At 46.2% G+C, this 17,124-nt stretch overlaps 1 protein-coding gene across 1 annotated transcript in view; it reads right to left on the minus strand.

Moving 5' to 3' along the window:
• OLA1 (Obg like ATPase 1) overlaps positions 1 to 17,124 on the minus strand; it is a 143,305-nt gene that overhangs the window by 14,466 nt on the left and 111,715 nt on the right. Inside the window, exon 9 of the mRNA XM_068122652.2 lies at positions 5,669 to 5,765. Coding sequence (XP_067978753.1) covers positions 5,669 to 5,765 — 97 coding nt within the window. The remainder of the gene's footprint in view (positions 1 to 5,668; positions 5,766 to 17,124) is intronic.

Consider the following 17,124-nt stretch of genomic DNA (forward strand, 5'->3'; position numbering starts at 1 on the left):
ACGAATATGTTCCATCAGCAACTAAAACAAGTCATCCTACACGAGTTCTAGAATGCAAATGCTTCATTAAATCTATTATTGAAATTAGCAGATAGGCTCAATACCCACAATTCTCGCATTCCTACATAAACAGATTGTGTCCTCTATCTCGATCATTGTTCTCGTCCCGTTGCTTCGACCCGTGTTTTTGACTCTCGCTCTGCTCATCGTTCAATAATGACTCCCAAGCGCAAGACCAGTGCTGGAGATGCATCGACCACCAAGAGGCAGAAGAAAGTCATGAGCCTTAGCCAGAAAGTGGAGCTGCTCGACCGCCTTTTGAGAGGATAGAGTGTGGCCTATGTGGGCAGGCATTATGGCATCAACGAATCCACCATTCACTACATATGGAAGAACGAGAAGGCGATTCGTGACAATATTTCAGCGAGCGCTGTATCAAGTATGAAGGTGGTCACCCATGTCCGGGATGTCCACATAGAAAGGATGGAGAAGGCTCTCAGCATATGGATTGAGGACAACGTGCAGAAAAGTATGCCTTTGAGTGTACCTCTCATTTGCGAAAAGGCCAAAAAAAATTCCGATCATCTGTCTGGCGCGGGTGGTGCCAGCACGAGTGATGCGCCGAGCGATGCTGGTACAAGCAGTGCGACTTAATTCACTGAAAGCAGGGAATGGTTCCATCGTTTCAAGGAGCGGTACTGTCTCAAAAATGTGAAGCTCTCAGGAGAGCTGCATCAAAATCTGCGGCAATCTGCCAGGCAGCTCTCCATTACCCATTTCTTCAGCCCTGCTCCCTCCACCTCAACACCACCAGCACCATCCTCTCCTGCCACCCTCTCAGTGTCCTCACCAGCATCCTCACCAACACCCTCAACTGCTGCCTCTCCCTCAGTGCACAACGTTGCAGGACTATCATTTTGGTCATCCTCAGAGTTCGAGGAATTCATGGGATTTTAATTCATCACCAGCAGCAATCTTCATCAGCAGCAGCATCATCATTTGAAAGATGCGTGTTTGTAAAATAAAAAATTTCAACGGTACATGATGGTGTTGTGATTTTTTTACTTTCACGGTACGGTATGGTTAAGCACTTTTAATAAACTGTAAGCGCATTTCTTCAATAAATTGGAAATGGTACCTGGTGTTGTCGTTTAAAAAAAAAAATTGTAAGCATTTTTTGTGAAACTGTAATCATGTGCATTTGCAGTCGAAAACATTTTCAACTTTAAAAATGTTCCTCTATGAATCAAGAACCGCCGGGAACCTATAATGTATCCCACTTTTCCCCATTGAAAGAATGCCGCGGCATACATTAGCGAGATTTTCATCGACCTTCGTGGGTTTTGTCTCGCCATTTCCGGGACCTTCATCGACCTTCGCGGATTATCGTCTACATTCGCGGTTTGGTCCTCTCTATTTGCGGATTTTCGCGACTCGGGAACCTATCCCCCCTATTCAAGAACAAGCCTGTTAGATGACAAGAACAAGCCGGTTAGATTATATTTTGGTTCAAATTCGGATCCAGATCCGGTCCATCACTGGAATAGAAAAGGTAAAGTGTTCAGCATGGCGGGGGTATTTGCTACTGAGTGTAATTCTAGTTTCCACTATGGTGCTTTTACATTCATAATCACAAGAAAAATGTCATCATACATCATATCAAAGATGCTCTTCCTTGAAATACTGTCGCGCAACTCCGGTTAACACCAGATCGCGGATGGACCTGAACGGTTTACTCAGAGGCAACAACCAAACACGGATTCGGCTATATGTCACGCGGGAGGAAGGAAAATGGAGGCTGCGGCAAAAGCTTACCTTCAGCGCACCGACGTAGCTCCGGTCCTGTAAGGGGATTAACTCAAGCGGGCACAGGTTTAACAGGGGATGCAAAATAATACAAGGGTTTATTAAAGGAAAAAGGCAAGGACAGGAAAAAGCACGCACCGGTAACAAATATCCTAATCGGAACATCCCCACATGACAGATTTCAGAAACGAGACGAGGGGATATGAATTAATAAAAAGAACACGTTGGTCGTGTAATTGGGAAAGGTAATGTAGTGTGCAGTCTTATCTGTCTGTAGTCTTGCGTGTAACACGGCCCCGCTCGGCCGCCACCAGGCCTCGCTCCACGCTCCGATTGTTCGCACACGAGGTAGGCCCCGTTCCAAGCTCCGATCCTCTCGCCGCCCACAAGGTCCGTGCACCAGGCACCACGCGTCCAACGCAGGCCAGCGAGCTCCACACAAGGTCGACCCTCAACTCGAGCACGAACACAGAACGACGAAGAACGGCAAAAAGGGGCGGAGAGCGCAAGTCCACTGCACGCCAAGTGCCGCTTCGAGCCAAGTTCAAGCCAACGAAGCGACTCTCACAATTCTCTCCCTGTCCGAACTCCGCTGCTGGCCAACTCCTCTCACTCCACTGCGTCTCAAGACTCACTCGGCGCAAGACCCACTGCCAGACTGGCGTTCGGCACTCGCTAATCTCTGCTGGCCAACTCACTTACTCCACGAAAGTCCTGCCGCCCCCCGTATCACTCCGCGGCGGTGACGTCAGCCTCGGCGCCACCCAATCAGTGCCCTCCACCGAATTACAGGCCTGTGGTGTGGTCATAGCACATGGCACTCGAGGTGGATAGGCCTGTCGGAGGTGTAAATGGCGGCGGCCATGCAGCGGTGTCCTGGCCTGGTTTCCTTCCTAAGTCATGTCAGGGGAGGGCGCTATTTAGTGTTGTACTAGGGACCTCCTAACTAAGTGTCTAAGTGGTGTGCAGTGCCAAAAGGGACAAAGGTTTGGCTGACCAGGTGAGGACACATAGGGGCGCTACTCTTTAATCCCTAACTCTACTTATCACTCGAACCTCCTGGTATATTCACAAGTATACTCCTTACTCGACAAAACGCCTACACATGAAGAACTTATTACAGGTAGTTTTCCTTACCGCGACACACGAAGCATGTTACCTACTCAGATATATCAGCTCTACATATTGCTCTACCCCACCAGACATAACAATACCTTCACAATCCAAAACATCCTTCAGAATGACCAAGTTATGAAGTGAAGATCCTGAAACATCTTGCATTTTTTCCACAAACACCACATTTCCTTTGAAATATGACAAGAATTTGGGAAATTCCCTGGTTAAAAGACCATTACCCTTACACCCACCGCCCCTCCCCTCCCCCCCCCCCCCCCCCCCCCCCACCAAAATACGTGAACCTTTAAATGCTCACATTGCGACACCTGCCTTTTTATCAAAACAACCACCTTGATTTCAGGGCCTAAAAGCTCCTTCAAAGTTACTGACCATTTTGAATGCATGTTCTCGAGTGTTCTTTATTGTATCAGGTGTACACTTTGCAAAAACTATACATTGGGGAAACAGGTAAGTACTGGGTGATAACTTCCTTGATCACTTACTCGATGCAAAATCTACCAGGACAGATCTCTTAGGCAACAGCTTGAAACTTTAATCCGCTCAGCGCTCCACCAAACATGTGAGGAGTTGTGGCATTTTCTCTTAATCACGGCACTATGGACACTTGGAGACAAAACTGTTTTCAAACTTGGCGCTTGAGCACTTCATTAAATAAATAAGGGTTTTCCATTTACCGAATTTTATTGGGGCTCTGGTTGAGCTTTTTGCATTTTCCCCGCTTTTTTATATTCAGTGATATTATTTTCTTTCACCATTTTAATATTTTATTTACATACTAATTTTTTTTTTCTTACATATTCGTGGCTTCTCACTTTTTTTTACTGTCACCAAACCGTTTAATCAACAGTGAAAATCCCTCGGACCCATCATTTTGATAGTTAACTAGAATAGCTATATACTAGTAGCAACAACTTGCAATTTGACACCATTTTGTATCCGGAGCACCGAACCTGCGCCTATTTTGTGTGAAGCATAATGTGTCCATTTTCTCATCAAGCTGTCTTTCTCTGTGTCCAAAAGGGAGATTGACTATGTTAATGCTTTTTTTCATTCTTGTAACGCATCAAGACAGAACAAGCATACAATCAGACAGAATTTATTTAACCTCAAAACATATAGTAGAAACGTCGAAATGAAGTGTAATGCATGAGTAAAGATTCACTCTGATCAATGAGTACCTAGTTTGAGGTGTACAGAGTATGTGAGGAGAAGAAAAGTGAAAGACAGGTGAGTATAGAATTAGAAAAGATAGCAATTGTCAGTGAAAAAAAAAGAAAAGGGAAAGAGCTTGAGAAGATTGATTAATTGATGGTGTGCTCTGCCTGAAGGCAGGTCAGTGGCTGCCGAAGTAGTTTGTTGGCAAAGGTGACACTGGGTGGTTTGCCATTGCCTTCCCAGCAGTTAGTGAGGGCAGGAATTTGTAATTAATTGAGGCATGCCGGTGATAGCTCGCCTCCTCTTGGGATCTTTAATGTCCACCAACTTATACTAGCAGACGGGACACCCGGCTTAACGTCCATTCAAGGGACGGCACACACTTTGATGATGAACCACCTTGCCTGTGAAATACTGGAATGACTGGTTTGTAGCTGGGTCCGGCTTCAAACTAAGGCTACACCAACCAATTTTAACTGCAACACGTAGACTAAATTGAATAAATAACTAAACAAACAAACTTGCATTACAGACACACAAGTGACATGTTTACTTATAAGCAACTTTACCAGGATGTTCTTGATACGTCCTAAATTACCTATAAATGATTGCATGATGATTCGTCTTTTTACGAGTTATGCCCAACTGCCAACTACAATATTACAGCACCACACATAAATATACACACATGGGACTGACGACAACTTAACTGGCACAAAAACGACGTCGAAGTTGGTTTCTATCTCAGTGAACTAACTTTATTTTCACAATTTTTTTTTTCCTTTCGGCATGTGCAAGAAATCTCTACATTTTGAAACCATTCTCTAATCAATTGGTGCATTCAAAAAAGAACGATGAGCTCTAACACCACCTCCACCGAGCTTGTGTGCTCATTCCATGAGCTGTTGAAGTATAAAAATGGCGCCCATGATCCATATGACCAGACATTTTTGGGACGCGACATGTCGCTACTCCGACGACTGTCGCTATAAAGGGAGTAGACCCAATTTGATAGGGAGTAGATATTTGACCTTTGCTCTCCACTTCATTTCCCATTGATATTTTAATCCATGACCAACCCATCTGGTGCCTATAACGTTGACTCAGTATGAGTTTTCTGCAAAAACATTCACTGCTTTGTCTCGTTTTCTCTTGGCTGTGGAATCTCCTCTTTTGGAATCTCCTCATGTATCCGTGCAATTTATTTCTTCCCACGAGCTCATTCAGGGTGTTGACTCTCTCCAATCTTAGGTCGCACCAAGTGCCTATCCAAGACTTGTCTGCTTTTGCTTTGCTAATCCTGTACAATCCATGACTATTCCCTTCAACTCCTCTAATCCTACGCTCTCTGCCATGTGGACTTGAGCAATGCGACATTACAGGGTAAGCTTTTTCAGCTCCATCACACAATGACCAACCAATAATACCTCCCTCAATAATCAAGGTCATTTTAAAAAATGCACAACCGGAAGGTCATTGAATAAGTAAAATTACAATTAAGTTTACCATGGCCTTGATATTGAAAGGAAAGCAAAGTGACAAGTATAGAGGAAGAAGGAAGTGTCCTTACCCGGACTGTCCAGGCGCGCACCTCATCTGGCCCAGCAGTGAAGAAGTATTCCAACTGTAACGCTGAGAAACCTGTCTTTATTATTTTTGAGAGAACACTGTGTGTGTGTGTGTGTGTGTGTGTGCGCGTGCGTGTGTGTGTGTGTGTGTGTGTGTGTAAGATGGTGAAGGAAGTGGGAATATTGGAGGGGGAGGGGGACATCAGGACATGCAAAGAAAAAGTGGAAATGACAAATCAGTTGGGGTTCATTCACCTTTTGTACAAAACTTATACCAAGACATTTTGATTACAGAAGTATGTTGGGAAGAAGAACAGTTACAAGGTTTTATCTGAGGTTGCTTGCTGTGATAACATGTTACCAATGAAATAAAACAAACATGATAAAATGCACAAATGAGCAGATAATTCATCAAATGGATGAATAGTTTGAAGTGTGTGTGTGTAAACGATATAGGAGGGGGGGGCACATATAAATATATATTTATATATATACACATATCCAATCGATATATGTGGGAAAATTACACACACAGACCCGGTGTCTATACCGAGGTCCTCTGGTGAACCGTACAAGTGCTCTGCCATCTGAGCTATTTGGGTGACGACCGAGCATGCACTTTTCCCCACATATAGAATTGCCACTCTCCGTCACTGCTTCCAGGGCACTCGCTGCCAACCAGAGGAGCACCAACGGCCTGTCCACGAGGTCTTTCTCCAATGAGTGAGGGAGGACAACGACAAATTAATGTCTGCTATTATAGACTTCATTGGGGGCGTCGGCGTTGTCTGTCTATATATATATATATATGAACTATTTATTGGTTCTATGTTTAGGTCCATATAAACTACTGGTTAGGAGGATGTGCTCAAACCTTCAAGCAAGCACCTTTTTATTTTTTTTGCACATCTTACAAAATGATACTACAAACACAAAATAAGGAAACAAATTATTGGTGTTCCATTTACAAAATACTGTTTTTAATCTCATCATGTCAGGGTATCTGAGCAAACTAAAGGGAGTTGAAAATCCACAATATTTTCCAAAATCTTACGATAGGAAATTGGATATAAGCTTGTCTTCCTTTTTAAGAACAAATAAACATTTGGATGGACAAAGGATAATGGAACAAACACAATGAGACAGGTTACGACAAGAAATCCTGCATTTTCAAAATTGATGGTAAGATGACGCAAAGTTAACATCGTGTGACATTAAAGGGGAAGCCAAATGCTTCGACAACCTCTACGCTAATCTATCCCTTGATACCCTACAATTTTTTTTTAAATTACACACACACACCTACACACCTACACACCTACACACACACACACACACACACACACACACACACACACACACACACACACACACACACACACACACACACACACACATATATTAGCGTGACTCGCCTCACCACACGTCGTTTCAGAGGGGTTGGCATCTTTGACCATATCTGCTTTCTCAGGGAGTGAGGGTTGGTGGGAATGGTGGGTGGGTGTTAGTGGTGGTGATGGTGGATTGGGGATCATGGGGGGTTGTGGGGGAATGGTGGAGGGGGGATGGGGTGGATCGTGATAGGGTGGGGGAGAGTGGCAAAAATTGGGTCTTCAGGGACTTTTGGGTCTTCAGGGTATTTTGGATCTTCAGGGTATTTTGGGTCTTCAGGGTATTTTGGGTCTTCAGGGTATTTTGGGTCTTTAGGGTATTTTGGGTCTTCAGGGTATTTTGGGTCTTCAGGGTATTTTGGGTCTTCAGGGTATTTTGGGTCTTCAGGGTATTTTGGGTCTTCAGGGTATTTTGGATCTTCAGGGTATTTTGGATCTTCAGGGTATTTTGGATCTTCAGGGTATTTTGGATCTTCAGGGTATTTTGGGTCTTCAGGGTATTATGGGTCTTCAGGGTATTTTTGTTCCTCTGGGTCTTTAAGGATCTTTTGGTTCTTCAGAGTCTTTTAGGGTATTTTGGGTCTTTATGGGTCTTTATGGGTCTTTTTTTTTTTTTTTTTTTTTTTTTTTTTTTTTTTTTTTTTTTGTATACAATATCGAGGCTCGTGAAAGAGCGAACATTAATCACACAGAAAGACAAACCGACACATAAAACATATAACAAAGGGAGCGGTAGACAAGATGGGGAGAGAGGGGGAAGGACACAAACACAACATTTGAGAGCAGGGACCGAGAGACATGGAGACATCGAGAGATCTGAGAGAGGGCGAGGGCTTTGGGGGGGGCGTGGGAAGGGGGCAGTGGGAGAGGTATAAAACATATGGACACTGCCAGGACTTCCAGGAAAGAAGTTGGAATTTCAAACAAGGTGGATCTGGGGTGAATTAGCGGGGGTAGAAAAGATCAAGGTTTTGGATGGGGGAAGATAAGAGATGGTGGTGAACAGCTGTTTTAAAGACCTGGAGGGAGGAGTGGGATTGAAGGGAGTGAGGTAGTTTGTTCCAGAGGCGGGAGAAAAGAGGAATGAAAGAGTGAAGGTGAGCGGAGAGCCGAGATTTCGGCAGTTTAACCATCAGAGGGTTGCTGGCAGATCTTGTGCGACCTGTAGGAATATTTGGGGGACAGAGCACAGAGAGAGCTGGGGGTGCAAGGCCGGAGAGGAGTCGGTAGAAGACAGAAAGACCACCTACCTGCCTGCGGTGAGTGAGTGAAAGGCCCTCAGAGATAGCTTCATCGCGGGAGATTCCAATAATTCTGAAAGCTTTGGTTTCAACAGCGTGAAGCCGAGCTAGGTGTGAGGCAGGAGCACCGGCCCATAGGGGAGAACAGTATTCCATTGAGCTGCGGATGAAAGCCTTGTATGTGGTGAGGAGCTCAGGTGTGCCGAGGAAGGACTTCGCACGACGGAGGATGCCCAGTCGGCGACTGGCTTTGGAGGCCAGCTTGGAAATGTGGTTTTCCCAAGAAAGATCATGGCAGATAGTGAGACCCAAAATCTTGAGCGACAGAACTTCTTGGAGAGGATTGTTGAGAAAGTAGATGGGAGGGTTGTCCAGTCGATCTTTTCGGAGAGACATAGTAAGAGTGTGAGATTTGTCAGGATTGAAAGACATGTTCCACTTGTTTGACCAGTCTGTGATTTTGTCCAGGTCTTCAGAGAGTGAGGAGGCAGCAGACTGCCGATCTGAGGGAAGAGGAATGGAGCGGCAGAGAGTGGAGTCATCAGCAAAGAGATAGAGAGGATTTTCGAGAGAGTCAGAGAGATCATTGATGAAGACCAGAAAAAGCACGGGGCCCAGAACACTGCCTTGGGGAACTCCAGCCTGAACAGGAAGAGGAGTTGAGAGAAACCCATTCAGGGCCACACGTTGACGACGACTAGAGAGGAAGTCCGCCAGCCATGCGTGGAGATTTCCATGGATACCAAAGGAGGAGAGTTTGGTGAGCAGAGCGGGGTGCCAGACCGTGTCGAAGGCACGTGATATGTCGAGGGAGACAGCTCTCATTTCCTGTTTGGCATTGAGGACCTCCATCCATTGTTGAGACAGCAGAAGCAGCATGTCCAGAGTAGAGTGACCTGGTCTGAAACCAAATTGATGATCAGAGATCAAGCCATTGGAGAAGAGGAAAGATTTCATATCAGAAGCAATGATGGATTCCATGACTTTGCTGATAATTGGGAGAAGGCTGATTGGTCTGTAGTTGCTAGGATCTGTTTTTGCACCTTTTTTGTGCAAAGCGGTGATGTTGGCTGATTTCCAAGCAGATGGCAGTTGACCTTGAGCAAAAGAGAGGGTGAAGAGAACAGAGAGAGGGTGAGATAGAGCAGCAGAGCAGGATTTTAGGACCCGTGGGCTGATGCCGTCGGGTCCAGTTGCAGAATCAGAGTCGAGGGTTGACAGAAACTTTTCCACCTTGTCAGGAGGAAAGGACACGGAGTCCAGGAGCAGCAGGGTACGACTGGGTATGGTGGGTACAGAGAGGGATGGGTTTGGGACACAAGATTTAGAGGCAAACACAGAGTTGAGGCATTCAGCTTTTTCACGTGCGGAGTCAGCTGTGTAGCCGTTTGAGGTAAGGGAGGGGATGGAGGGGGAACAAACACCAGAAACGGATTTGACCAGACGCCACCAGGATTTGGAAGAGGGAGACAGATAAGAGAGTTCGGTCTTGAGAACGGAGAGATATTGTTTCCTGGCTCTCCTGAGGGTGGACACACACTTGTTTCGGGCTTTGTGAAAGGAAATGAGATTTCCTTCCGTTGGATTTGCTTTCCAGGAGACGAAGGCAAGTTGTTTCTGGGCAACAGCCTCACCACAAGATTCCGTGTACCATGGACGGGAGGAAGGGTATGACAACTGAAGACGAGATGGGATAAATCTGTGCATGAGAGAGAGCAATTTACTTTGGAAGAATTCCCAGGATGAGTTGATGTCAGAGGTGGTAGAGATGGGAGACCAGTCCAGATGATTGATGGCTGCTTGAAGACCGTGCCAGTTGGCCTGAGTGAAATGCCAGACTCGTCGACGCTGAGCAGGCTCCCTGAGGATGGTCAGAGAGATGTCCACTTTAACAAGGACATGATCAGATGATCCGATCGGAGCAGAAGAAGAGCAGCAGACATTTTCAGGGAAGTTAGTCATAACCAAGTCCAGAAGAGAAGATGTTCCGTTGACTGAGATCCGGGTCGGGAAATTGACAGATTGTGTCAGTCCCAGTGAGTCGCAGAAGTCCTTTGCTGAGGAGCCATGGCTGGTGAGAGAGGTACCCACACCCAGCCAACTGGCATGATGACAGTTGAAATCACCACATAAGAGGAAGAGAGAGTTGGGATGAGTAGATAGAAGTTGGTCCATATCATCAGACAGCGAGATGTAGATGGAGTCATCACTGTTTGGTGGACGGTACAACACACATATGAACAAGAGGTGGGAGCGAAGGGGAAGCCGTAGCCAGAGGTATTCCTGGGGGTGAGGTGGAGAGAGTGCAGTGCAGGGCGAGTGAGGAAGAGAGTTTTTGATAAAGATAGCAACCCCGCCTCCAGGACGAGGCTCAGGTCTATCATACCGGAGGAGGGAGTAGCCCGGGAGAGATACTATGGAATCAGAGACATCATAAAGGAGGAAAGTTTCTGTTAAGCAGATCACGTCTGGTTTGACAGAAGCAACCTGTATGGAGAGATCAGTTAAGTTTGAACGAAGGCCCCGGATGTTTGAGGTCCATACCGTTAATGAAGAGGAAGGGGGAGCATCAGATACAGAACAGGGGGGAGGAGGGGTAGGGTAAGATGTGGAAGAGGTGGAAGAGGTAGGGAGAGCTGTTGAAGGTGTGTCAGAGATTTCAGAATAGCTCGGAGAAAGGGAAGGATGGGGCGGACAAAAGGTTTGATGGTGATTGGGTGAGCCACAATGAGGTGTTATTTGAGGAGGGGGAAGAGCGAGGCAGAAGGTTGGGGGAGATGGAGGTGAGAGTTTGAAGGGGGAAGAAGCGGGGAGGACGCTTTGAGGAGGGGGAGTGAGAGGGGGGAAATTGAGAAGCAATGAGGGTGGGGAGATTTGAAGGGGAGGGGTGAGGGGGGAGTTTGGGAGGGAAGGGACAAGGGGAGGGATTTGAAAGGGATGGGATATGGGGGAGATTTGGAGGGGAGGGGTGAGGCAGGAGTCTAGGAGGGGAGGGGCGAGGGGGCGTCTTGGCGGGGAGGGGTGAGGGGGTAGTTTAGGAGGGAGGGGGCAAGGGGGGAGATTTGAAAGGGATGGGTGATGGGGAAGATTTGGAGGGGAGGGGTGATGGGGAAGATTTGGAGGGGAGGGGTTATGGGGAAGATTTGGAGGGGAGGGGTGAGATTGGATTTTTGAAAGTGTACGATTTATGGGAAACGAACATTTATTGCAAAATGAGTTTCTTGTGACCTTCGAGTTAAAAATACGTTTAAGGACGCTGGATGGAGGATGGAGTGCAGGAGAGTTTAGGGAATGTAGAAAAAAGGCACTATAGGAGATGGATTTTTTTTTTGGGATGAATTGATTTGGTGAGCAAGTCGAAAGCAGCCTTTTAAAGAAGAAGAAGAAAAAGGTGTTATAAAATATGACGGAATACATAACTTGAGGGGAAAGTGTAAACATTGAAGGTTAATGAGTGAAAACTATCTGGGGAAATGGGGGAGAAACACGTGGTCGAAGAACGAACGAACGAATAAGAATGAATAAACGAATGAGAACAGAGAAAGAAATGTTTTTATGGGTCTTTTCGGTATTTGTGGTATTTTGGGTTTTCGGGGTCTTCAGGGTATTTTCGGTATTTTGGACCTTTGGGGTATTTTGGATCTTTAAGGGTCTTCAGTGTCTTTAAGGGTTTTTTGGGCCTTCAGAGCGTTTTGGGTGTTCAGGGTGTTTTGGGTCGTCAGTGTCTTTTTGGTCTTCATGGTCTTTTGGGTCTTCGGGGCCATTTGGGTCTTTGGGGCCATTTGGGTCTTTTGGTTCCTCTGGGTATTTAAGGGTGTGTGAGGTATTTTGGTCTTCAGGGTCTTTTTGGGCCTTCAGGGTCTTTTGGTTCTTTCAGGGTCTTCGGGGACTTCAGTGCCTTTAAGTAATAGTACAGTGGATAACAACAACAATTGTGCATTTTATGAGAAAAGCATGAAATTTCTAACATAGTTAGTGCATACCATAAGGTTTATTTACAGATCTGGAGGGAAGTCAGATTTGACCTCTGAGGACCGTGAGAGGTCAAATCCAAAATGGCCGCAAGTCCACCGAGTCTAATGTACAAAGGCTCTTAATTTTGGAACCAAATAGTGTAGAAAAACATTATAGGTGTCATTTACAACTAAATTGGGGATGCTCCTGATGAGCTGTGGGTTGCCTTTGGTGTCGGGTCAAGCTTTCGGTACATAGCTGTTCACGTAATGGTTGCCACATTGAATCCAACACAGTGTCTGACTCTCCCAATCTTTCACGCTTTCACCGGGTGTGATACTGTATCTGCATTCGCTGGCAGAGGAAAGAAGACTGCCTGGGAAACTTGGAAGTCTTTCCCAGAGGTGAATGATGCTTTCAATGAACTCCTATGCATGCCAAGTGAGGTGAGTGAAGGATCAATGTTACTGCTGGAGCGATTTATGGTGCTGATGTACGACCGAACCAGTGACAGCACGGAAGTGAATGATGCCAGGAAACAGCTCTTCACACAGAAGTGTAGAACTCTAGAGAACATTCCTCCAACCCAGGCAGCACTCAAGCAGCACATCAAGCACACTTGCTACCAGGCCAACTGTTGGAACCAGGCATTGGTCATGGATCCAGAGATGCCAGACCCATCTGACTGGGGCTGGACAAAGGAGACAACTGGGTGGCAGCCTCTTTGGACCACTCTCCCTGAAGCATCAAAATCGTGCCAAAATCGATCCACTGTGGCTGCAAGAAAGGGTGCACTGGACGCTGCAAGTGCCAAAGCTGCACTCAAGTGCACTGCACTGTGCTTCTGTTCTGGAGACTGTTAGATTTAGATCATTACCAATTTTCATCATTGCACTTGATTTAATGTAAGCTTTTGTGGACATACTTGGTTAACTAGTTATTTTTTCAGAGGTTATTGCATCATTCCTTGCAGTGTAAACACTTTTTTTCATCATTTCTGGTCTTTGGGTGTTCTGTACCTATCCCTCCTTGTACCTGAAAAAAATAACGTTTTAAAAGTTCAAATGAACTTTTTCCAATAGCAGTTCCAACTGCAGTATCATAAAAATAGATATTTAACGTAATTTGACCGTGGCCTAAATGCATGTCCTTGAGTTCTGGCGATCTCAAAAGTATCACCAAATGAATGGGCATCCCCAATTTGGTTGGAAATGACACCTATAATGTTTTTCTACACTGTTTGGTTCCAAAATTAAGCGCGTTTGAACATTACCCTTGGGGAACTGGCAGCCATCTTGTATTTGACCTCTCACGGTCCTCAGAGGTCAAATCTGACTTCCCTCCACATCTGAAAATAAACCTTATGGTATATACTAACTATGCTAGAAATTTCATGCTTTTCTCAAAAAATGCACAATTTGTTAAAATATGAGAGATTATCCGCTGTACTACAAGGGTGTTTTGGGTCTTTGGGGTATTTTGGGTCTTTGGCGTATTTGGGGTGTTTTGTGTCTTTGGGGTCTTTGGGATCTTAAGGATCTTTTGGTTCCTCTGGGTCTTTGGGGTATTTTGGTGTTAGGGTTAGGGTTAGGGTTAGTATTGGTGTTCCAATACCAAATTATTGGTATTGGTGTTCTCACCTCACCACCACCCCTCCCTCCACCATCCACTGGGGTGGGACATCAACATGGCACGACACAGCACGGATACAACACGGCAGCACGACCACAGACACAAATGGCGTCCCGGGAAAGTATGAAACAGGATGATCTTATAGCATACGGGACACAGGTTCTGCCTGCTATGGTGGGATGAAGCATTTGCCTCCCATTTGGTCAGTGGTGACTGAATGTGCCTGGGCGTTGTCCGTGCTGCGTCATGCCATATTTCCTCTGGAGTAATAAAACTGATTTCTCAATGAATGGAAAATCCCTTAAAAACCATTAATTGAATGGAAAAACAAACTTCCCTGCTAATGTCTGTTGCTCTTCTTCTGCTCCAATCGGTTCTTCTGATCATGTGCTTGTCAAAGTGGACATCTCTCTGGCCATTCTCAGAGAGCCTCCTCAGCGTCGACGAGTCTGGCATTTCACTCAGGCCGACTGGGACGGTCTTCAAGCAGCCATCAATCGTCTGGATTGGTCTCCCATCTCCACTGCCTCTGACATCAAATCTTCCTGGGAATTCTTCCACAGCAAACTGCTCTCTCTCATGCACAGATTTATCCCATCTCGTCTTCAGTTGTCTTACCCTTCTTCCTGTCCATGGTACACTGAATCTCGTGGTGAGGCAGTTGCCCTGAAACAACTTGCCTTTGCCTCTTGGAAGGCTAATCCAACTGAAGGCAATCTCAGTTCCTTCCACCAAGCTCGGAACAAGTGTGTGTCTACCCTCAGGAGTGCCAGGAAGCACTATCTCTCCACACTGAAGAATGAACTCTCAAACCTGTCTCCTTCCTCCAAATCCTGGTGGCGTCTGGTCAAATCCGTTTCTGGTGTTTGTTCCCCCTCCATCCCCTCCCTTACCTCAAATGGCCACACAGTTGACATCGCACGTGACAAAGCCGAATGCCTCAACTCTGTGTTTGCCTCAAAATCTTTAGTCCCAAACCCAACTCTCTCTGTTCCCACCTTTCCCAGTCGAACCCAACTGCTCCTGGACTCTGTGTCCTTCTCTCCTGACAAGGTGGGGGAGTTTTTGTCTAACCTCGACTCTGATTCTGCAACTGGACCAGACGGCATCAGCCCACGGGTCCTAAAATCCTGCTCTGCCGCTCTATCTCACCCTCTCTCTGTTCTTTTCACCCTCTCTTTTGCTCAAGGTCATCTGCCAGCATCCTGGAAATCAGCAAACATTACCGCTTTACACAAAAAAGGTGCAAAAACAGATCCTTGCAACTACAGACCAATCAGCCTGCTCCCAATTATCAGCAAAGTCATGGAATCCATCATTGCCTCGGATATGAAATCTTTCCTCTTCTCCAATGGCTTGATCTCTGATCATCAATTTGGTTTCAGACCAGGTCACTCTACTCTGGACATGCTGCTTCTGCTGTCTCAACAATGGATGGAGGTCCTCAATGCCAAACAGGAAATCAGAGCTGTCTCCCTTGACATATCACGTGCCTTCGATACGGTCTGGCACCCAGCTCTGCTCACCAAACTCTCCTCCTATGGTATCCATGGAAATCTCCATGCATGGCTTGCGGACTTCCTCTCTGGTCGTAGTCAACGTGTGGCCCTGAATGGATTTCTCTCATCTCCCCTTCCTGTTCAGGCTGGAGTTCCCCAAGGCAGTGTTCTGGGCCTTGTGCTTTTTCTGGTCTTTATCAATGATCTCTCCGACTCTCTGGAAAATCCTCTCTATCTCTTTGCTGATGACTCCACTCTCTGCCGCTCCATTCCTCTTCCCTCAGATCGGCAGTCTGCAGCCTCCTCACTCTCTGAAGACTTGGACAAAATCACAGACTGGTCAAACAAGTGGAACATGTCTTTCAATCCTGACAAATCTCACACTCTTACTATGTCTGTCCGAAAAGATCGACTGGACAACCCTCCCATCTACTTTCTCAACAATCCTCTCCAAGAAGTTCTGTCGCTCAAGCTTTTGGTTCTCACTATCTGCCATGATCTTTCTTGGGAAAACCACATTTCCAAGCTGCCTTCCAAAGCCAGTCGCCGACTGGGCATCCTCCGTCGTGCGAAGTCCTTCCTCGGCACACCTGAGCTCCTCACCACATACAAGGCTTTCATCCGCAGCTCAATGGAATACTGTTCTCCCCTATGGGCCGGTGCTCCTGCCTCACACCTAGCTCGGCTTCACGCTGTTGAAACCAAAGCTTTCAGAATTATTGGAATCTCCCGCGATGAAGCTATCTCTGAGGGCCTTTCACTCACTCACCGCAGGCAGGTAGGTGGTCTTTCTGTCTTCTTCCGACTCCTCTCCGGCCTTCCACCCCCAGCTCTCTCTGTGCTCTGTCCCCCAAATATTCCTACAGGTCGCACAAGATCTGCCAGCAACCCTCTGATGGTTAAACTGCCGAAATCTCGGCTGTCTGCTCACCTTCACTCTTTCATTCCTCTTTTCTCCCGCCTCTGGAACAAACTCCCTCACTCCCACTCCTCCCTCCAGGTCTTTAAAACAGCTGTTCACCACCATCTCTTATCTTCCCCCATCCAAAACCTTGATCTTTTCTACCCCCGCTAATTCACCCCAGATCCACCTTGTTTGAAATTCCAACTTCTTTCCTGGAAGTCCTGGCAGTGTCCATATGTTTTATACCTCTCCCACCCCCCCCCCCCCTTCCCATGCCCCCACCCAAAGCCCTCTCCCAGATCTCTCGAGGTCTCCATGTCTCTCGGTCCCTGCTCTCAAATGTTGTGTTTGTGTCCTTCCCCCTCTCCCCATCTTGTCTACCACTCCCGATGTTATATGTTTTATGTATCGGTTTGTCTTTCTGTGTGATTAATGTTCGCTCTTTCACGAGCCTCGATCTTGTGTACAAAAAAAAAAAAAAAAAAAAAAAAAAAAAAAAAAAAGAATCTACCAATCTGTAGTGAACATGCGACCGGCGTTTGCATTTATACCAACACCTTCATTGTCGCAATGTTCGTCTGAATCGCTTGCATGAGGCTGAAAACGATATCGGCTTCACAATCTCCCCGAAAACATTTCCATCACTAATTTTGTCTCCAATAGTTTGTTCAAAATCCCACTGATCAGTTTCAACATACTGAGAACCTTCAGAGTTGCTAAAGACTGTGGAATCAGTATCAGAATCCGAGCTCGACATGCATTGTTTCTCTATGTAAACCGCCATTAGGATCAAGGGGCATACTGTACTGAGTGTGACGTCAATGACGAAATAAAAAA

The sequence above is a fragment of the Myxine glutinosa genome, chromosome 7, assembly GCF_964187855.1.
Source record: "Myxine glutinosa chromosome 7, kmMyxGlut1.1, whole genome shotgun sequence".
In the NCBI taxonomy this organism is placed as follows: domain Eukaryota; kingdom Metazoa; phylum Chordata; class Myxini; order Myxiniformes; family Myxinidae; genus Myxine; species Myxine glutinosa.